Source organism: Strongylocentrotus purpuratus, unplaced genomic scaffold (genome assembly GCF_000002235.5).
Source record: "Strongylocentrotus purpuratus isolate Spur 01 unplaced genomic scaffold, Spur_5.0 spur5_contig_844, whole genome shotgun sequence".
Lineage (NCBI taxonomy): Eukaryota > Metazoa > Echinodermata > Echinoidea > Camarodonta > Strongylocentrotidae > Strongylocentrotus > Strongylocentrotus purpuratus.
Window position 1 is genome coordinate 167,501 of NW_022145551.1, and position 23,540 is coordinate 191,040.

General features: G+C 39.0%; 2 protein-coding genes across 3 annotated transcripts in view; one reads left to right on the forward strand and one right to left on the reverse strand.

Moving 5' to 3' along the window:
* Nucleotides 1–10,157, reverse strand: part of LOC115926112 — a 25,073-nt gene extending 14,916 nt beyond the window's left edge. The window contains exon 1 of the mRNA XM_030990597.1: nucleotides 8,953–10,157. Coding sequence (XP_030846457.1) covers nucleotides 8,953–9,954 — 1,002 coding nt within the window. The 5' untranslated portion in view covers nucleotides 9,955–10,157. The remainder of the gene's footprint in view (nucleotides 1–8,952) is intronic.
* Nucleotides 10,158–14,579: 4,422 nt separating this feature from the next.
* On the forward strand, nucleotides 14,580–23,047 carry LOC100888924. 2 transcript variants are annotated; one of them, XM_030990602.1, is made up of 4 exons: nucleotides 14,580–14,659; nucleotides 16,183–16,381; nucleotides 17,066–17,179; nucleotides 18,938–23,047. In XM_030990602.1, the coding sequence occupies exon 4, from the start codon at nucleotides 19,150–19,152 to the stop codon at nucleotides 20,257–20,259; it is 1,110 nt and encodes a 369-aa protein (XP_030846462.1). In that variant the 5' UTR covers nucleotides 14,580–14,659; nucleotides 16,183–16,381; nucleotides 17,066–17,179; nucleotides 18,938–19,149; the 3' UTR covers nucleotides 20,260–23,047. The 2 variants fall into 2 exon arrangements, with proteins under 2 accessions (XP_030846462.1, XP_030846469.1); XM_030990609.1 differs by lacking the exon at nucleotides 16,183–16,381 and having other exon boundaries at nucleotides 14,615–14,659.
* The last annotated feature ends 493 nt before the right edge of the window (nucleotides 23,048–23,540 follow it).

The window sequence follows — 23,540 nt, forward strand, 5'->3', positions numbered from 1 at the left end:
CATCTTGTCAAGAAAGGAAATCTACAATAACACACGAACACCCATGACAGCGATCGGATAGCAGATAAAGTTTGTAAAAGACGCAAAGCCTAAATGTATTGGAAGCGAGGAAATGAACAAAATAAGTTTTGTTTGAAGGGGAGGTATACAAAGTGAAATCTTCCATCTTACTAATACTATGACTGTACCGATCTGCTTGGGGGGCAATCTCCAATGGTAACAGGGAGATGACGGTGAATGTTATCATTCTGTAAATAAAAGTTATTTATTAAATGTCATGTTGTTGTTCTTTACAAAATGTGTTTAATTGACAACTGTTATCTAGGGTTCTACCTCGGTATGAACAAGATCACATAATTCGTTTGTTGGTTATGCACTTGAGAGAGTGAGTGGGAGAGGGAGAGGGGGAGAAAGGTGGAGATGGAAAGGGGAGGAGAGAAAGAGAGTGAAAAAGATTGAATGAGTGAGAGAGAAAGAGGGAGAGAGAAACAAAAAGGAAAGAGAGTGAATTGGTGAGAGGGAAAAAGAGAGAGAGAGAGAGAGAGGGGGGGGGGGGAGATATTTATACCCCTCTTCCCAAACTTTCCCCCTCTTTCTTGATCCATGCACTCACTCGCACTTCAACCATCTAACCAGACCAGCCTTCCCACCCCCCCCCCCCCCCCCCGTGGAAGAGCCCAAACTAATAACGCTACGCCATTAATAAGATTACAACGAAGACATTGGGAAAGCACTTAAATCTTAATTCTTGAGGGGAAAACATAAACCGAATCCCTAAGGAAAGAAGGAGAAGAGGGAAAGGGGGTTAAAAATCTCAAGATGAATTCCAGAGAGATTGGACGACCGAGATGGAGCCCCAAGTTTACCCTCCCCGCTCCTAATCTCCCAAGTAACCAACGACCGCCATCGTGGACTTGTTGGTTGATGTGTCATCAAACTTGGAGTTGGACAAGAATTTTGATAATGATGGTTTCTCTCTCGGTTTCTGAACGTGGTCTGATCCCTCCTCCCAGGGGGCTGGTTTTGAGACCTCTCGTTATATCGAAGATGAAGCGACTCGAAACCAGAGTTTCGTTATGGGCAGACTGTTAGAGAGGGGCGAACCAGGTTAATACTGCCAGCAAGAAATGAAGACTGTTTAGCGATTGAGGTGGATGCTCGGCTCATGTTGGGTAGAAATGTTGCTCCGTAGTCAGATTCCTATGAGCTACACTTACCGAATTCCCAACTTCATCCCTGGACCAAATAATATAACCTCGTACCATGGACCTACTACTCTTTGATAGTACTAGTAGGTCCATGCTCATACCAATCATAAGGCCTAACCATAGACCTAACCTTAAACTCATTTCCAAAACCCTACGCTTATTTTTGACGAAATGAACCCGGGGCGTTGTCTCAAGTTACCACGAACGAACCTCAAACGGTGGTGTCTTTTTTTGCCTTTCATCTTCTTTTTCTTTTCTTTTTAGAAGTCTCAGATGAAGAGTAGAGACTACCAAATGTCATGCATCGATAATAGAGGGTGCAGGGAGGCCACCAAGAGGGGCACCCCGCCCCCTCCCTCCAATCGAAAGGCGAAAGTAGAGAGGTAAAGAGGGAGGTGGGAGTGGTGGGGACAGGGGGTGCACAGCAAGGTGACCATATTCCTTTCAAGACCCTCCTCGCTCTGCCTGGCTGCTCCCGTGCGCTGCGTTTGATCGAAAAGCAGTGCCCCCCCCCCCCGTCTCCGGCTCGACTAAGCACTCTACGCCATGGGTAAACTAGTTTAAGGGGAAGGGGGTTATTAGAATAGGAGCATCGAAGCAAAATTGTTGTTCTACATGAATTTCAATCTAGGGATTGGAAATTTAGATTTCTTGTCCAGCGCTTATGTCCTTCGACAAAGCATTGTATCTGCGATTGCCTTCCTCGACCCAGGTGTCGTAAAGGCGAAAATGGTTTACCGCGGTAATAAAGAAGCACCTTATCGCCAATGCATGATGGATATGTATATACTAATGATAGCTAACTAAGAATGATAATACTAATTCAATTTTATTAGAACATAATTACGTGAGGCCTGTAAAGGTGATACAGAGCAAATATAAGTGAAGATGTATCAATTTATTTATGTTAGTCTTCATTAAACAGGGTAGTCCTTTTGATAAAGAATATCGCTCTTCCAAGGGGCCCTGTCTGAACAAACAGCAATCAAGAATAACTCCTGAAACATACATACAAAAAAGAAAATTACAATAAATTGGATACGATAGAATGGATACGATTTGCTTCTCAGAGCGCATCAAAAATGGTAAGATGATGGTTTCTTTACATGTACATCACTACAAGCACATTCTGTCTGAATATAAACAACCAGGGAACCATACTGATGATATTATGTGTAATGTTGTCTTCTCTTGTATACGGACTTGCTGAAAAACAGCCTTGCGGCTGAAACAGGTTTTTTTTTTTAAATCACAGTATTGTAATAAATAAAACAAAACGAATTCTTAACTTCAACACTGGACCGAAAACTAATACCCAACATTCCTTATCCTAACCCTAAACCACGGACCTACTAAACCTAGCCTAAAACCCAACTCCTACCGTTCTCCGTTCTTGTCACCTCAAAATGTTTCACGGAGCCGTCGTTTGGCAAGTGAGGTGTTACCTAAATAGCCGCTAAGCTCTATTCTTACCAAGTGATACTGAGAGTAATTATTGTAGGGGTGGGTGGAAGGGTCGCTGACATAAAGCGATGATAATGATTCTAAGATAGTGAATATCATGTTTCGACGACGTTGATGATAGCGAGTGTGACGTAACCATGACATCATAAGCCATGTAAGTAGATTTATTGATATGGTTAAAAGAGACATAATCTATGGTGCTTGAAGCTACTTACGCAACAGTTCATGACCACGCCCCTCCTCCGACATAAATCATTTACAGAACGCCAACATGGTTGTTGCAATGATTTCAATTGGTTTTTATTATTTCCATGATTTAATCTATTTTTATCTTTAAAAACATGAAAAATGAACAGACTTACATTTCGTCAACATTCTTTTCTCTCTCCCTCCCCCCCCCCCCCCCCTCTCTCCTCTCTCTCCTCTCTCTCTCTCTCTCTCTCTCTCTATCTCTATATATATATATATATATCTATCTTTCTTTGTCTGTCTCTATCTCTCTTTCCATATCTTTTCTCCTCCGCTCTTGCCCTCTTTCTTTCTCTCTCTAGAAAACTTATTCAGATTTGAAAAATTTGATAATGCATCTACACTGAAAAATGAACTGTATTTTTAATCTTGCAGGGATACTGCCATTTCGTCAACAATGTCTATTTCTCTCTCCCTCCATCCTCACTCTCTCTCTCTCTTTCTTTCTTTGTCTGTCTCTGTCTCTCTTTCTCTATCTCTTCTCCTCCTCTCCTACTCTCTTTCTTTCTCTCTCTCGCTAGAAAACGTATTCAGATTTGAAAAATGATTATGCATCTATACTCTGCCTTGAAATTATCTTATTCACAATCATGTCGATGTATAAAAGATAGTCGAACTGAATAGTATGGTATGCACCGACCATCAAACTAATGCACCCTGCAAAACTAATAAGAGCAAACAGACGAACAAAAACGTACAACCAAACAAACGAACGAACGCACAAACAAATTGAAAAGGGTTGGGGTCCAGTCCCTCGATCCCGTTGTGAATAAAAAAACTAAGGTGAATTGAAAAACATAAAAATAATGTCTAGAGGATGCATGGGGGCGAGGGCTACTACACGCCTCAGTGTAGGCCATCAAAATAGAAATTGCAAGTCTAAATGTAAAATGGACTGGAAGGGCTCATAAAATAGAGTAGATAAACTGATGTTTGTTAGAGATACACTACATAAAAGGAAACAAAACCAGTTTGCATCGGATATGAGTGGTTTATGGAGTTTACGAATGTCACCATAGTTCCTGTCCGAGACCAGTAACTACGTTTGATTTTGCGGACCACACGATCGCTGTGAATAATTTTTTTGATCTTTTCTTTTTCTGTGAATAAATATTGATCGAATCCGTTTATAAAGTAAGTCGCTAAATACTCATCAATGATAACATACAAATGATGTGGGTTCAAACTTCGAAATGATCTTCATGTAGGAAGCGACAACATTGGGCAATATCACACTTGTCTCTCCTGATTTAAATTAAAGCGTATAAGAAGCTAAAAAAGAAGAAAATGATGGTGAGCTTACGGCGAATGTTAAGGGAAATAATTAACATCAAGACAAAAACATTTAAGGTAAAGACCAGTTATGGTCATGCGATTGCATTGTGAAAGAAACGTTGTGGAATCGATCAGAAAAAGGTTGATCATCTAGCATCTAGCATCTGCAAGGTTCTGGAATCATCAAAATGATAAGAAATTCGGCCCATTCTTCGTAAAGTTACAAGCACTATACACAGAAAGATGTATATGGGACTACCCTATATCTCTCACAGACCATGAGAGAAACAAATTTACCAAATATATGAATTAGTAGGCGGTTTCCTGGCAAATTTTGTATCATCATGTATTAGTCAAAACATATTCTTTCACATGATTGGTAATGAGAGCTTCCATTTCATTTTTTGAAATTGGGGCGTTTCCAATACTGGTCTTTACCTTTAACAAACCTCTCGAATCAAATCGGACTTGCAGTTACGACATGTATGTAACTGAATGATCAAACAAGGATAACATCATGTTTTTTAATTAATCTCTAGAGAAATGTTCGCAACCAAAGTTAAATGAGCTCACGGCCTATAATTATTATATGCTTCATCTTCAAACCATCAAGATTGGTGAAAGGTATAAGTTTTGATAGGTGAGTTGCTTTTGGGTATAGGGCATAATGTTGTTCTCTCATACAAAAAAAGGGTTTTTAATTAATGTCTAGAGCAATTTTCGCAACCTAAGATAAATTAGCTCGCGGCCTTTATGCTTCATCTTAAAAACATAATTGTTGGTGAAAGGTATGATAAGTTTTGATAGGTGAGTTGCATTTGGGTATAGCATACTAGGGCATAATGAGTTCTCTCTTAAAATGATATAGGTCCCAATGGAAATCGGACGAATTCCCAACGATCCTTGTTGAAAGAAAATAAATCTTCCAATGCCCTATTCAAGACATCATCATGACATAGAAAGAGAAGGATTGATACTAACTTTATTTGGTGCTCCCGTAAGGACCCGGTCACCTACCACAAACTTTACACTCGGATATTGCAGCTTATACAATCATTTCTCTGGGTATTAACGAATGTTGTTGTGAAGGGACGCTTTTATTTGCTTAGTCACTGGTTGTTAAAGTGAATATATACGGTCAGTCATAATATTAGTAAGCGAGATGGAGTTGCAATATTACCGGCCACTGAAGAGTCACATGAGCAATTGGCCAGATTGTTAACGCTCCGCCCGCCCCCCCCCCCCCCCCGAGAAAAAAAGGGGGAAAGTAGAAAATATGAAATAAAACCACAATTCAAAAATACTCGACAGGACAAATGCCATCACTAAAGACTTGCTATATAATGCTGTACATCCGAAATATACAGGTATGAATGTGATTACTCCTATTTAAGATGTTTTTTAATAGAAATCTTTAATTTGACAAACTATAGGGGCAAGACAAGTACTTTGGTAGCACGTTCCAATATTTTGGTAACTCGTTAAGATCAAATACATTACATGTTAATGGATTTTTCATTGTGAAATCAAGAAAATTAAGAGAAATAAAAATGAAATCAATCGATAGAAATTCAATGGCGTATATAGTCATTCGGTTAATAATAAAGACTTACATAAAGGTTATAGTTTTGAAATGTATTGCGACATCAATATTTTGAAATATGATATTGAGGTACTTATTGCATTGCGGTGTCTGGTGACTATATCGGTGGAAAATATGGGAGAATGTGAAGAAAAGGAAAGGGGAGGAGGAGATTTTGTAAACTGCACTCCTATCGGCATGTCGACGAACTTAAAGGCTTGTAGTAGTGGGATTTCATGGGAATTTGACACTATTCGGGCGCTTACCCAAAACCCAAAATTGTTGCACCCTCTTGCTGGAGTCATACACACTATGAATATGGCGGACAAAGAAAGCGGACAAAATATACAGTTCCTCAGGTAGACAAAGGAACATCCCTTCACTGCTATTATGTAAAAAGGTGAATATGCATGTGACACCCGTTCTACACATTTTTACATAATAGCAGTGAAGGGATGTTCCTTTGTCTACCTGAGGAACTGTATATTTTGTCCGCTTTCTTTGTCAGTCATATTCATAGTGACAGTATTGCTTGGAATAAAGTAGACACTCTCACACTGTGTCACACGTGACTGCATGTATTATCCCATAGACCTTGGTGTGACTTGGTGGTAAAATGTCTACTTTATTTCAAGCAATACTTTTTTTCTTTTTTTTTTGTTCTGTTTCTTTTTTTTCCTGTATGTGTGTGTTTCAGGAGTAGGCTTTCATTATAAGGAATCCCTCCTTTCTGCCTTTCCCAAATGCGAATTGCATACAGTAGCTGTTGCTAGGCAAGACAAACAAATTGGCTTGCCCTATACCTAACAGCATATAAAATACGCAGTTTGCATTCTGATTTTGAAATACAATTATTCGTAACAGGTGAATGAATAAATTAAAAATGAGGCACTTAAATGTAGTTACATTGCGAAAATGGCCTATTATGATGCAATACACATGGATACCGACTTCTTAGAATGTGGCTTTGCTTGTATACGTGCACTTGGCTAAGTTGTATCAGAGACTTTCACTGGTTTTATGTAAACGTATATGAACATATCCTATTACTATAGTTTTACTCTCCGATAGATGCGTGCATTGTTCATTTATTTCCTCCTCATTAAGACAAAGTTTAGTTCTGGAGCCCCTTTCACAAAGCCTTTTTTTCAATGACAAATGACAAAAATCAGTGAAAAATCTGCTGATAACCAATCAGAAGCAAGGATTTCAGTAGCTTATAACAAAAAAAGGTCATTCTGTCACTGATGACAGGTTTCGTGAAATGGGGCCCTTGTAATGCGATTGCATTGTGAAATGTGAAAGAAACGGTGTGGAATCGATCAGAAAAGGTTGATCATGTAGCATATTGCATATACATTGTATACTGTCTGTAAGTTATATATTATGTGTACTGCAAGGTTCCGAAATCATCAAAATGATAAGAAATTTGGCCCAGTCTTGGTAAAAGAAACAAGCACTGTACACAGACAGATGTATATTGGACTACACAATCATGTGGCATAAAAAACGGGGCCCACATATTAAAGCTGTTACTTGTCATATTTAGAATATTAAGGCATTTGAAGAGCCATGCTTTTCAGGATTTTTTTTCTCTCTAATGTTCTTCCGCATTTGCATTTAACAATGAAAACGTTCACAAATTATTTTTCACCTCTAGCCCCCCCCCCCAAAAAAAAAAAAAAACCTCACACCTTCTCTTTAAGGGCACACGTGCTTCTTATTGCACGAATTTATTGTAAATCGTAAGAAACCATTTTCGTCATATAATCTAATTTAATACATTACGTCTTTATTAAGTGCCTCGTTACAAACTATTTCATTTACCTCTTACAAATAAATTAACTGTATTTCAATAATCAGAATGCAAATTGCATACTAGTTGTTGTTAGGTATAGGACAAGCCATCGTGGTTGTCGTACATGTAGACCGGTTTATGATATTTCTTTCATGGGGTCCTATAGTGATGATTCAAATTTAAATTCAAATGAAATGAGATAGTTTGTAACAAGGCATTTAAAAGACCTGGGCATTAATATATACATTAACATGGTCTATTATAGTTTAGGCGAAATTACCCTTTTTACAATTCGTTTACATTTTACTGGCCACTTCCACATGCAGAAATAGAAATTCTATTTCATACCCTTATCAAACTATCCATTTCGATAATCATAAATACCCATAAAAAATTGTACAAAATACAATTTTCAAGTAAGCCTAGATAAAATGGCAAGGCATTTAACTTCACGTTCATTCATTTTCTACGTACCGATGGCGGGTGCTCTTCACAAAAAAAATCATCACTTCGAAACACGTTTTTGTCTAAGCCCTTACATATAATTTCCCTTCAAATATTTCAACATTTTAGATTGATCTTCTTCAAACATTTTAAAGAGAGAAGGGCTTTGTAAAAGTAAACAATGTTCATCTCAATTTTCTTTTGCATGGCGCAATATTGATATTCAGAAAGTAGCATATTCGCTTCGCTTCACTGAAACTTTGAAAGCACGTGTTCTTTTCAACGTCGTATTATTAATTCTATTACTCTAACCTTTCTTGCTTTCTTTTTAAAATTCCGATATCTACTGATATCCGTCTTCTAATAAAACTTGTTTTTTTTTAAAATTAAATAAGAAATACAATTACAACATCAGATACAAGTTGTGTCCCTCTTTATACAAGATGATGACATAATATTGTTTTCATCATCATCATTACTACTATCATTATTACTCTTATAATATAAAAAATACATGTATTATACTTTTCATCATCGTTATTATCAACATCACCATAATCATTATTAGGACTATTAATTTATCTATTATTATTATTACTATCATTATTGTAGTATTGATTATATCATTATTATTATTATTATCATCATCATTATCATTATTACTGCAATTGTATCATTATTATTATTATTATTATTATTATTATTATCAAACACTCCTGTTGTTGGTGTCGTTATACTTAGCATTACTATCATCAACATCATCACCACCACCGCCACAATTATCATCATCATCATCATCATCACCTTCATCATCATCACCTTCATCATCATCACCATCATCATCATCATCACCATCACCATCATCATAATCATCATCATCATCGTCATCATCATCATCATCGACATCATTGCATTCCAAACAAAATTCTCACCTGGGTTTCCATCTTGTCGGGTTTATTCGCTCCCTCCTCACCATCGTGGCCATCTATGGATTCCTCGTCGAGAGGCGCCGACGTGTACGACGTCATCCCTCCGTGGCCGAGCACCAACTTCAACGTCGATGAAGACGCAGTCGCCGCCTTCTTCGGGGGCAAAACCAGCACCGGTCCCGCTGACCCTGTCTCAATTCGAGCCCCAGCTCCCGTGGCTGTCGAAACGCTGGTCGAAGTGGACGTCGACACAGGCGCCGTGGTCATCGGAACGAGTTCACGGTGGTCTTTTTTGTCATGGGACTGCGATTCGAGCGATTCCATCTCGCGTATAGTTAACGTGTGGTGTCTACGTTTGCCATCTGGTGTAAAAGTAGTACTGCGCGCTCCAAAGTTAGGAGCGAAATGGGTGTTCTTCGAGGCCGGGGTGTTCTTTCGCAGACTCTCCGGTACGGGGGCCATGTCGACTCTGTTAGCGAAGTTCATCTTCTTCACAACAATGCTCCTACCTAATTTTTCAAGCGCCCTGAAAGTCGTCGTTTTCGATATCTTAACGCCCTTGATAAGTAAAGCCGCTTGGAGAGCTGCGAGGGAGTAAATATTTCCATCGGTGTCGAGGATTTTCTCGATTAAATTGAGCACGTCTGGTGTTAACTTGGTACGTCTGTTTTGAGGGACGACTATTTTACCCTCTCTGTTTTTTCCACGTCGTGAGTGGGGTCGAACGCTCGCAGGCGATTCCGTAGAGGCGGGAGAATTCCCTTCGGGGTATGGCGAAACGCTAGCCCCGTCGTTCCGGCTCTCCTCATTCTCGTGTTCCGCTATCGTTCCACTCCCGGTCGCCTCTTCGTCTTCGCATCGCATTAGCGCCTGCACGGTATTAAAATCAACATTGAAACCTTCTTCCTGCAACCGTGTCCAAATGATTTTCGGCCGGTCACCCAATTCCGACCAGTGGTAGAGAATTCGGTCGCGAATCTCCTCCGAAAATTCCACTTCAGCCATCGTGAGTTATCAGGCTTGCTTATGGAACAGAAATGGAGTCGTGAAACGGTCGAGAAACGCAAATTCTACGATTGGAATGACCCGTTTCTGCTGTACTGAAATGCGCAGAACGGTCGTTCCGAAACACACGCAGACACGTAATGAACCGTTCGCGGTATACGTTGCATTCTATTCACAACACACAACCATACACGATACACAGACTATTCCTTTATACACTATTTTACACATAATATACATACCCTATCATGTCCGGTCTTTACTATTCCAATAGCTGTGATAATGGAAGTTAATAACAGTGAACCAGGAATATATGACAGGAAATTCCATTATCTCAGTCTCGGAAATGACCTTCTCATTGTTGCTTCGCTTTTGTTTGTTTCGTCCAATATTTCCTTGTACCGCAGAACAATGTAGCCGGGAAAGGGAGATGAGTCTATATAATTATATAGTGTATGTTTCAATATATATGATTATGTATCGAACAAAACGAGGAAAAAGTTATACATTCTTTAATTTCTTGTAGAATCGAAGTTGTACTTGCTTGGTCGAAGAGGAAATTGAAAACATGTAGTTGATAACGAGTACTACAGATACACATGTTCTAATATAAAATACGATTAGTGACATGAAGAATTTTTTTACTAAATCATGTTTCATATAGTTTGCGTTCTTAATTCGGGTTACATTTTCGTTAGTGACTTGAGCCATAATACAGCCTATATTTTGAAAGGGCTCGATATTGTTTTGGAAGGAAAAATGTTACATATCAAAGAATCTATTCCCGCCGTTTGATTTATTTTTATTACTATGATGATCGTTGCAAATTTCCTGACGTAGGTAGAGAGCTAAGCTTTCGACTTGGACCAGCATACGTCCAATAATGTAGGGTCACGTTCACCGGTACCAGCGGAAGGACAATCTGTTCACACACTCATTGATTACAAATTAAAATAATAATAATGATAATAATGGTGAGTTTTTGTATAACGCTCATTTTCTGTCAGACTTGACATTCCAACTCTCTTACTGTCTTCCTTATACACCCTCCCTCCTCTCTCCTTAAAAACCCTGCTCCATTATCTCTCTGCCCCTCCCCCCTCTCTGTCTCTCCCTATTATATTTATATTATATTTCTTTCCTTTTCTCTCGCTCTGTCATTCTCTCTCTCTCTCTCTGTCATCTCTCTCTCTCTTTCTCTCTCCTCTCTCTCTCTTTCTCTCTCTCTCTCTCTCTCTGTCATCTCTCTCTCTCTTTCTCTCTCCTCTCTCTCTCTCTGTCATCTCTCTCTCTCTTTCTCTCTCCTCTCTCTCTCTCTCTTTCTCTCTCCTCTCTCTCTCTCTGTCTTCTCTCTCTCTCTTTCTCTCTCCTCTCTCTCTCTCTCTTTCTCTCTCCTCTCTCTTTCTCTCTCTTTCTCTCTCTCTCTTTCTCTCCTCTCTCTCTTTCTCTCTCTTTCTCTCTCTCTCTTTCTCTCTCTCTCTCTCTCTTTCTCTCTTCTCTCTCCCTCTCTCTCTCTTTTTCTCTCTCTCTCCATCTTGTGGGTTTTTTTGGCCGTTCTGTATGACTGATGCCACTTGCCGGAGAGTTTGTGGGAACGAGCCATATCAAGTCGGGCGGGAAATTGAAACAGAGTTGGGTCCCAAGGATGCACATGTTTGGGGTCCTATATAGTTAATGTATATCGCCGGAGCTTCATGGAAGGCGGTAATGGTGGTATGTTAAAACAAAAATGGATGGGGTAGCTGACATCAGTCGTCATCAGATGATGGCACCAGATATTATTGTTTTATTTTGATAAGGGGGGGGGGGGTGCGGGTGTGATGGGGGAACCAATGGATTAAAACTAATGTTTATATTTAAAGAACTTAATGGGAGGGTCGTGTACCTTGTTAACTATTAATGACCAAATTCCTGCGAATTTTTTGCTGTTTACTTTTCATAATTTCATTAGCATTTTTCACTGATTCTAATCAATAATGGGTCCAAAATCGTAGACGAGCAAGCAAACATTATACACTACAAGAGTATCCCCAAGAGTCTTGCAGAATCTAGAATATAATATGAGGAAATAATCCCACCACGTAAAGAACATACGTTTTTAGAAATATGATATGACTCCAAACTAACTTGGTCAAAGCACATGTAAAAAAAACTTAACCTTCTAAAATACCCAGCGGGCACCAATTGGGGCCAGAAATCCGATATTTTATAATTAGTATAATAAAGGTCTAATCCGATCAGTATTGGACTACGGTTGTGAGGTATATGATGGAGCTAGTGACAATCTGAAAAAGAAACTGGATTCGATACCATATTCCAAGCTCTTAAAATTAGCACAGGTGCTGCACATCGCACATCTTTGAAAGCTCTACAAGTGGAATACAATGAATTTCCCTTACAACTACGAAGAACTTGAGCATGTTGTAGATAAATACAATTTCTACTTACGGGCTGCAAAAGAAACACCTTCCACGAAACGAATATTAGTGCCATGTTGGCAATACGAAATATTTTCAGGGAAAAAAGGCGAATGCCCTTTTATAAAGAGAACTACAGGAAATAAATAGATAATGAAATCGAAAAACAAGTGGACTGTGTTCTAAGAAGACCCTTTTGGCAATATAAAAACCAAATGTTTCTACGGTTATTAAAGATCATATAAGTTAGTAAGAGATTTTCATCTACAACAGAATCAAGAATATATGCCAACCAAGTATCAAAGAAATGGTTACATTTTCTTAGAATCTATACAGATGCTTCTATAGGTTGAAGTACAGGTTTAGCTTTTTATATCCCGAAACTGAAAATAAGTTAATATTGCAAGGGCTGAACAAGCAGCGATCTATTGGCTTAAGAATGGGTGGAGGAGCATTTCCCAAAAGCTGTAGTAATTTTATTTGATTCTAAGTCGGCTTTAAATAGAAGCATTGAGGACGTCCTAAAACCACTTGGCGAAGAACTGTGGAAGGAGAGATTAAAGACCTGAACCACACATGGGATACCATCCAAAGACTGGCCCAGGATCGCAAGGAGTGGAAGACTTTTGTTGCTGCCCTATGTGCCAGGAGGCATAATGGGCAGTAAGTAAGTAAGTAATTGAGAAATATAGTCGAGATATATTATGAACAATATTTATGGCAATTAATCTATTTGGAATAGAAGTAATTTTCGAATGGGTTCAAGCACATTGTGGCCTAGCAGGCAATGAGGAGGCATATGCTCTAACTAATTGACAAGCGGCTTCAAAAAACAATATTTTGTCAATAAAAACAGACAAGAATCTTTGAGGGATATGGATGATTTTTATAAAATTGTGTGGCAGAAATTATGGGCAACTGCCGAGAAAGGCAGATATCTCTATAACAGTAAAACATACGTGTAATATGATAAAAGGTTTTTTTGTTTGGAAGGATGAAAGAATTTACACCAATTCCGCCTTGGCAAGTGTAGACTTAATTTATTACAATTACTCAATGAAAAGGCATGATATTGGCCTTTGCGACAATTGTCATATTTTTGAAACGTTTGAACATTAATGTTATCATGCCCTAAATATATATGAAAGACAGAGGAATCGTATCGCTGACTCAATGTGACGAATCCTAACCTAAAAAAACTACTTGGAAAAAAAGAAAACAGCTCAATCATTTCAGCCTTTATATAAAAGGTAGGCCTATACTGCAAGAAATAACGAATTGTAAGGGGAAAAGAGCATGTTTGTGGCGTTCTTATTCTTGTGCCTTCCATGCCTTTACTTAAGGCCCACTGCTCTAGGCCTACTTAATAGCTACTTGCGCCCTCTATATAACAAACACTGCCTAATCGGTGACCATTGGTCCCCCATGATCCTCTTTTTCTTACGTTAATTATGATAGCTGATTTGATGAGATGACCACCTGTCCTTACAGGGTGGACTAATCCATCCTGTACACTATAGTACAGGTCGGCTCAGTAAGGCATCATAGAGATGATGGACATAAAGTCTATATACGAAGTTTGAATAAAATAAAATAAAATAAGGCAGCCGATTAAAGGCAAAGTCAACTCCAAAAATAACTTACTTATAATAAAAGCAGAAAAATCAGACAAACCAATGTAAAAAAAAGTTTGAGCAAAATCAGATAACTATAAAAAGAAAGACAAAGTTATAAATTTTTAATGACATGACAAACTTTGAAAATCACCGTGACAAGACAAATTGGCAACTCACTCATGAGTCTGTGACGTCATTGCCTCACTATGATAATATTGATAATATTGATTTATATTGATAATATAAATTTCTCATTTGCCCCTAAGAATATTATTTCCTCACACCAGCATCCAAGTTATATTGATAATAATATGTTTTTGTGTAGATGCACTAATATAGAGATATTTTTTCAGTTAAATCATGGAAAAGGTGAATTTTGATAAATTATTTATATGAGAATCAATAATTATGAATATAAAATATTCAGAAAATTTGTGAATCATACAACTAAACTGGGCAAAAGCGTAGAGCTGCAGAAGAGAGAGAGCAGGACGCCCTCTCACACCAAAGCCTGGCAGAATCATCGACTACAATAACAATCACACGTGTTTCAACGGGCTAGCTGTGAACGTACCGCGTACCGCGGTACCGGTATGTTTTGAAACGCTGCCTGTTTTCGATGTAGATCTATACCGAGGCCGAGTGAATCTCTGTAAAATCTTCTAAAGAAAGGTGAGGCGCATTTTCACATTACATTAAGCAAATTGTTTCCATAACTTGATTTTTGATATTCATTTTCCACGCACTGTCATGAAAAATAGGTTTTCGTTTTGCTAAAAAAAAACTGGCAATTCTGCGTCGAATTTGCAATTCATATGGCCCTGGTAACTCCAGGGAGCTCCGCCCCGAGGGCACGGGGAGCTCCCTGGAGTTAAATGCCTGGCTGCTTGCTAGCTGTTACTTTGTTAGCAGTTAGTGTCCCAGAAAAACGAAACCGAGAATTATCGATGTTTCATCATAACTTAATCACAATTATTATAATTAATGAATGATACATTTCTCTTTCGGTTGTGTCGGTATACTCAGGGTTAACTGTAGACCCTAGATCTAGGCCTACTTCACCAACGTTAAAAGTCGTTATTTGTATTATTGTAAAGCTAGATTCTCTGACCTGCTGACAGTACTCTGAGTCGCACATAGAGCATCACTATCGATCCTGGCTGTGTAGTAAAAGCTGTGCTTTTGATTCTCAACATTTCAAACACCACTGTACAAAACTCAAATGATTTCACTAAAAATCGGTACTTTAGTGACAATTAATGACACCTAATAGTAATAGCAGTAAAATACATTTTTTTTAACTTACTGATGTTAAAAAGAATAATTTAAAAATTCAAATTGTAAGTCCAGTGTCAAACTTTGCTTACAGCTGCATCGACATGATTGTGTAGAGTCTACGCAATATTGTGTGGTGTGTATATTTGTGTATAGGTCTAATAATATCCGCCTCACAGCAAGCATGCAGTGCTAGATCGAGGTCAATCCGATTAGCATTGACTCTCTATGCTTTGCTGGAGTGCTCTGAGTCTGACTCAGACTGATTCCTAATTTGATACAACTCGTATGATAATGATGCATATTTCACGCATGAGCATGATGAGTGAATAAAAACAATTTGAAGAGAGGGTACCAAAAAGAAAGACCATAGACTCTTATCTGACTTACAAAGAGAAAATCACATTTTTTAGAAAATTCATTTTCTGCCCTTTTAATTATATTTATCATGTTTATACGACACCTCAATCAGGTAAAATGAGCCAGGACTAACAAACAAAGTTCTGTTTGTCTTGCATACATGCAGTGAGTGAGGTTACACAGCAATGATTCACAAGTCTCGGCAATGTGTAGACCGATCACTTCTGTCTTTTTTGTTCGTTCGCGGCTCGCCTCTGATTTGGGAAGGGAGAGGAGCCGACCCTAACCAAATCAGAGGCGAACGAATGAAAAAGACAGAAACGATCGGTCTAGACATTGCCGAGAGTCAAGTCAAGTGCATATGTATATATCTAGATCCTCGTGACGTGGACAGGTGTGCAGCTGTAGTAATAGACGACACCTCATCTTAATTCCTACTGAAGTTAAACTTTATCAATGAAAATGCCATAGGCATGGTAGTTTTAGTACTCGATCTACAGTGTGCCTGCTTTCACTTTAAATCCAAAACAATTTTTAAATTTTCATTCTTCACTTTTTAGGTAGGCACAGGGCCATAGAACCTTCGTGTTGCCTTGTGCTCATCTGAATTAACCTCCAGCTCCACTTCTCAACCTACTTGGCAGCTGTCTTAACTCCTATCATACATATTGCTCGAGCATCGAAGAACGGCCGACGCTGCATGGCGGCAACTGCCAAGCCGAGTGTGGCCAGTCTAACTTGATGTGACCTTGTGCTTTGGTAATTTATGCAAGGACGTATATATTTCATGTGGAAATTCTTGAATACAAAATTGTTTCTTTTCTATTACTTAGTCTACCAAAGTACTATGTTAAGACAGGCTGTCAACCCTCCCTTAACCCTCCCTTACTTGGTGGGAGTCTCACGTCATGGCATCGACTCTCCCGCCGTTCCAACTTTGTCGTGGATGGAGACTCCCGCTACCATGCCCTTCCTCCCGCCCTCAAGCTGGGCATAATAAAAATCCCCCGCATTGTGCAAACTTCTCAAGCCAAACGTCCCGCTTTGTGTAAAAACCACACTTCAGACATGAAATTTGTAGTATACTACAAAGAAAGCTGAAAAGGCTTCTCCTTTTGTTTCTTTTGCATTTGAGAAAATTTCTCCTGCCAAAGATTTGCAATAGATCACAATTGTGTCAACTCAGAGACAAAGCTGAATCAGCAATTTTGTTTAACTAGGTAACTGTACTACTAGTTCTCTTGTCCTGTCATACATTTTAATTTGTATTTCCTATTCATTTTGTCAGAAACAATATTAAATATGTTGATCTAATATTTTGTTAGACTCTCTGAAATCAAAGTTATAGAAGGTATATCACTCATGACTTGATCAACACTTGCATGTATCCATACATGTAATTCTCAATAATTGCTTGAAATATTTGTCCTTTCTGTCATTCAGTACTGAAGCTGTCGGGTCAGTCTTCAGAGCGATCACAGATTTTACATCCCACCGCGGCTCTGTGGAGTGTTCACCAACCTTAGTGCGCAAGCAGATTGTTCTCCATGTCACTAGGTACGATGTACTGTTAGGTCTACAAAAAAAAAGATGTTGTATTGCCCTTTAGGTGCCAAAACATGGGTTGGTCGGTTGGAAATATATTTTTTTTTTTTAACTTTTTTTTTGTCTCCCTCTTTGGGCTGACATTTTTCAGATTTGAATTTTATTGTTGTCTTTTTCTTCTGTTTTCCCCGCCCTCTTTTGGCTGATATTTCTGTTTTTTTAGTGCTTTAATACATCGTGATCATTCCATTGATATCTTTTTCATCTCATAATTATCCATGGTTTGCACGAGTGAGAATTTTGGAATAATTTGATTTTATGCATTTATATCCCATTTAATCATACAAAATACATGTTATTTTATTAATTAATTTAATTTTTTTTTTTTTTTTTAAATGCCGACCGTAGATTTTCAGATTTTTGGGTCGGTCGCAAAGGGCAATAAAACAAGTTTTTATTTTAGGCCTTATGTGTTGTAGGCATATTTTTCATCACCACTATAAAAGTAAAGGCAATGTTCCTTGGTGATGTCAAATCTTTTTGAAAAAAAATTTCTCTAACAATACCTGGTGACACTACTTTTTTTCAATCCAGTGTCCAACTATCAAAATGAAGGAGAGACTTGTTTTATTAAACATGTAAGATGTAAGTCATCAGGAGCTTTAGATCTTATATTCCTAAAGTAATTTTACGTTCAATCTGATGAACGTGGAAACAATCATTTTTAGATCTTAAAGATAAAGACCAGTAGTGGTAAAATTGCGGTTTAAGGGTTTTGGGTGCAATATTGTTTAAATATTACCTTCAGAGGTTTAGATGGCAATACTTCAAACTAAATTCGCAAAAAAACAGAAATATATGCCCAAATGTTCAATGTTGAAGTGCATTCATGATATCTATCCAGGCCAGATCGATATGATAATTTACCAAATATATCAATCAGTAGGCAGTTTCCCTGCAAAATTTGTATCATCACGTATTAGTCAAAACATTTTCTTTCACATGGTTAGTAATAAGAGCTTCCATTTTATATTTTTAGAGGGGGGCGTTTCTAAAACTGGTCTACACCTTTAATATTTTGCTATTGCTAAGTGCTTCTGTTATTGCTGAACTTGACCTCATTGAACATTGAAACAACCCCAATTTTTCACGAAAAAGGCACTTTTGGAGTTAAATCCTCATTATTGTATTGCATTTTTCAATATCATGATTTGCAATAATTTCCTCAAATATTGCACCTCCTTTCGAAGGTCATTCTGGTGGTAACCTATTTTTTCTTTTAATTAGAGAAATTAATATAAAATTACCTACCAAATCTGTAACAGAATCATTTATTCAAAAATTCAAAAATGTTAATTTTTGTTGTTGTCAAGTAATCATGCACCGTATCCAACACTTCAACTCAATTACCCCCCCCCCCCCTGAAAATCGGCTCATTGCGCCACTGCTGAAAGACACACTGTCTTGAAGTTTGTCATGCATCTATCAAATTTGACCCAATTATCATTTATGATGCCTAACTGTGTGAGATCCATTTGAGGTCATTTTTGAAGTTCTTTCTGTAATCTGGGTCTTGATCATATAATACTTTATTAATGTCTGTGTTAGATTAATTTCAGTAAGTTATGCAGTCTAATGTTAGAGCTGATAATAATGTAGTCACATGAATGTGAAAAATAAATCCTGTTCAGTTTCCCTTTTTTTCTTTATTTGCCTTAAAATATATTTGGATTTCATTTCATTATTGTTTGTTCTTCTATTTTATTGCAGAATGGCACTCCCTTTATGTCAGCATTGGCTACCAGTGTTCTTCAGTTTGGATGGTGATTTTATGGTGAAGGAATCCGAAAGTGGTGTAAAACTGAATCATAAATAGCAAAGATACCCTATCCCTTTGAGGTTATTATCCGCATGATTTGTTATTCATACCAAGAAGATAGTTTTATTTTTACTTGTGTGTAGGAGTTCAGGCTGATGACATCATGGGGCGTCATTCGCTTGCTCGAATCGCCCATCCGTGCAGGAAATGTACTGAATGTACATACTGTGGCAAAAAGGCAGAGGTTGAGCTTACATCTTTTGTTCATATTGTGAACTGGGAGGAGAATGATAAAGACACTCTTCTGAAAGACTTTGGTCTCGGTAGTGATTGCTGCCTATGTAACAGATGTCGTATTGAAATTCGGCAGAGTATGAAGGGACATATCAAGAAATCAAGGAAGAAGCAGCGTCCTCCCTGCTTTCTTTCGAGGTATCAACTTTGCGACGAAGATAGCTGCACAGAAACGCAAGAAGAGTGGTCTCGAGTTGTCGCGACATTTAATCTCCAGGAAGCGACTCAAACAGAGGTCCCATCTTCACTTTCGCTGTGTCAAGGCCATTACAGGAAGCTGATTGACTCCAGGAAAGTAAGGTGTAGCAAATGCCAACATTTGATCCGCGGAAGGAAAAGAAAGTGTCCAAAGCCAGATGTCATAAATGACTTAAATAAAGAAATTGGAATTCATTCCTCTCTGATGGACAAGAGTGTTGTATGTGCTGTATGCTACAATCAGTGTAGGCGAGAGATTTTTCGTCACCAGAAACTGAAGACTGCCTCAACGGATCAAGATCTAAAGGAAATTGTCACTTCTTACGAAGAGATGGCAGAAACCACAAAGGATGAGGACTTGGACACCTATGCATCAGCTAAAGCTGTTGTATTCACTGGTCGAAAGTTCCTGAATAACAGAGCAGTTTTGCTGAAAGAAATCCAGAAGAAGTACCATCAATACTGGCAAGAAACTGAAAGTGAATGTCGGACACAAGAACTTGGGCCAAATTCGAAGACAAACCAGTCGATGATGCTTGACCTTATTGTAGCATATGGTCATCATCTGATATGTGTGACATCCAGAATTAAGTTACAGGGAACCATGGTGATGTGGAAAGGCTCTGATGTTACATCCATGCTTCATACTGTCTTGTACGAACAATTGACTAATAAGACAGCGGAAGCAACATCAACATCATCCGTGCCAGAGAAGATGGATCCTGAGAGTACTTCAAGCAACCATGTTTTGTCTAAAGCTGCCCAATTAGGTTGGGAATAGCATCGTCAAGGACAACACTTGATGCCCATAAGAATGCTGCTATAATGACAGACTTACCTACCACGCGGAGGAAGCGTGATGCATCTGCATTTGCTTCTGCATCTGTGGACAATGTAGACAAGGGATCTCCACGTGCAGTTGTATCTGCAGATGGCAAACCTAGGAGCGTTCACGGGACGAGCTACCAAATTTTCCCTCAGCCAACCCAAAATGTTGATTTTGGAGATATTATGTTTCTTGCAGCCCTCCGCAAGTCCTCAAGATTGTGGCACTTTGAAGGCTATCAAGCTGCCGCACGACTACAAGAATTTGGACAAGGTGCTCGCATGTAGGAATGATCCTACGTTACGTAATTGCCAACGAGACAGTAATGGAGTTCCGACATCCACCTTCGACGAAGAACTGGAGATGGTCCTTAGTCAATGTTACAAAGTGGAGCTCGTCAATATCATCTCAGACAACAAGCTTGATGCCTTTATGGATGAAGTCGGTGGGCTCCTCCCAATGGAGTGCCTGGACATGACTGCTCGTGTTGAGTTTCTGAAGAAAGAAAGTACCACACCTGCAGAAGTAGAGGCATCTGCTGTGGCAATCGCGGCAAAGTGTCCAGTCCAGATTTTTCGCCTGGGAAGCAAAGGCCGATTCTTGTACAGGTACAAGGAATTTGGAACCTGTTTTCTAGGTGTGGAACCGCTTCAGCTGTTACAGGATGCCACCGGGTTTGATATCCTACTATACAACAAGTTGGCAAGTAGTACTACAAACCTCATAGGAGATAGCCAATGTCCAAACTTTGAAGTGTGCCAAGTCTGGAGAGATCGGAATGCCTCCCTTCTAGATGATGAAAAATTGGCTCTGCCAATCTCCGTAGCGTTATACATGCAGGTCAGGTTGTAGAGACCTCACCTTCTGAGAACCTTCCTTATCCATCTAAACGACGGAAGACAACAGTTTCAGATATTGACTCTGCTAGGACCTCAACCCCCTCGCAGTACACACCATCAAGAAGCATAATCCCTCCCCTGAACGAGCATGCTTTGAGTGATTTCAAGCTCCAACCAAATGCAGAATCAGAAGAAAAAATGGCAAGAGAAAAATTGACGTCACTTATCTTCAATAAAGCCGTGACCAGTCCTACCGCTACCCCTTCCTTTAAATAAACATGGTCGCAAAGTAAACCTTGACATGCTTTTATACGACAGCTTCCGGAAAAGATCTGCTCACTCACCGTCTGACAAAACAATCACCGCGTCCTCTTTCGGAAAGTGTTAAGAACATTTTTGGAAAAGTTCTGTTAATTTGTATGTCGCTCCATATCATGAATACCATTTCATTCACCTGCAACGAATAATAGAATCCCTGTGGATGGAATACAGTTTATTTACATTAGTTGTTGCTTTATCAGAAAGCCTCTGGCAATCTATTTAGTTATGTGAACCTTTTGTCAAAAAATGTGCTTAAAATTCGGACACACTGCCGAGCCCACTACACACGGAATCCAAACCGACCAATTTTTGGCCATTCGTGATTGTTTTTTTCGGTCTGGTGTCAGCCTGTAGTCGGTCTGGTGTTGGCGTGACTGATGTAGTATATGTGCTTTCGTTTTGGGCGACGGTAAACTAGGTATTGGACCCGTTTGTGCATGCTCGCCCAAAACGAAAGCACGCCATCTCATTATTACCTTTATACGACAGCGTCAAATTAAAAAAAAAAAAATTGATTACTCACCGTAAGCGTATGACAAAATTAATTGCGCCCTCTATTGGTAAATTTTAAAAGCATTTGGTATTGAGAACGTAATCATTGTTGAACATTGAACATTGAATATTGCACTTTGAAAAACCTCACATTTACTTCTGCACACAACGAACTTTCCTGAAGAGGTACCAAGCAAGCAAGAACTTTAATTTTATTAGTTGAGACTGTTGGTTCATTGCGGGGATACTGAGTGTGCATGGGGGCATCGGGCTTGATGTACTACATGAACAGACGTATACGACTGCCGAGCTGGTGCCCTCCTCCTGTACAGCTTGGGGGCATATTGAAAAATACAATTGGGGGGGGGGGGGGGGGGAGTGCGCGGCTCATAATATCAAATGAATAAGGCTAAGATCTAAAAGTGGGGCAATTTTTAGGGTTTCTTAACACAAAATCATATCTGATTTGTTTTTCTTCTTTTTTTGTGTGCAAAAAAGCGACCCACTTAGATAGATATTCCCGTATTCCCAAATAGGCTGAGAATCCCTTACCCTCCCGGTTGTACAATCCCCGAGGGACAAGTAACACTGTAACTGGTGAATGTATCTGTGAAACCGTTTGTGAAACCATTTGTGATATTTTATGTACAACAATTAATAGGAAACGTTTTGCTATTTAAGTTTGCAATGATCAACATTCACCGATTTGAGATTCACAAAATGTAACGATGTCAGCTTTCAAACTTTGATAACTTTGAGACTTATTTTCCATATATCCGTTATGTATCATCCTCAGCATTTTCTCATATCTCTCTCTCTCTCTCTCTTTCTCTCCCTTTCTCAACCTCTGTCTCTCTCTTATACTGTTCCTGGTTAGGACCTGTGCTGTCTGTATTTTCCCTCTCTAGTCTCTATGCCTCTCCTTTTCACTTCCCTCCAGCCCTTTTTTCTCCTTGTTTCGAACGATCTTTTCCTCTATGATTGTGGAATAGATTTAAGCATATTATTCCCTGCTTACCTGTTAACCAAACTTTATTCATTGATTATGTAGGTGTATATTAAACTGATTCATTTTTTTAAACAAAATTCAATCACTGTGTGTTATCTCTTTATACAATTTGCTGGATAATTGTACTGTAGTTTATTTACGTTTGTAGAATTATTTATGTTTTTACGCAATATACCAAATTCTGCAATTCGGCCATCTGGCTACCATGACCTACCCCCTGGACAACCACCCACTGGATAACCACCCCCTAAAGACAACTACTCCGAGACAACTACTCCCTAGCAGGCACGTATAGCCAGAGTTTGATGGAGTTTTTTTTTTTTGGGGGGGGGGGGGGGGGCACATACATGTAATCGATCGAGGTAAAAAAAAAAGGGGGGTCTAAAAAAGTTCAACCGATCTTGGATTTTTTTTTTTGGGGGGGGGGGGCACCTCTCCCCCCCCCCCTCCTTGTGGCTACGTGCCTGCTCCCTAGGACATATACCCCCAGGACAACTACCCCCTACGACAACCATCCTTTAGGACAACTATCCTAGGGGTAGTTGTCTGGGGATTAGTTTTCCTAGGGTGTTGTT

Excerpts from the sequence above, each read along its gene's own strand:
- LOC100888924 (XM_030990602.1), top strand. The coding sequence starts at position 19,150 with ATGGGGCGTCATTCGCTTGCTCGAATCGCCCATCCGTGCAGGAAATGT.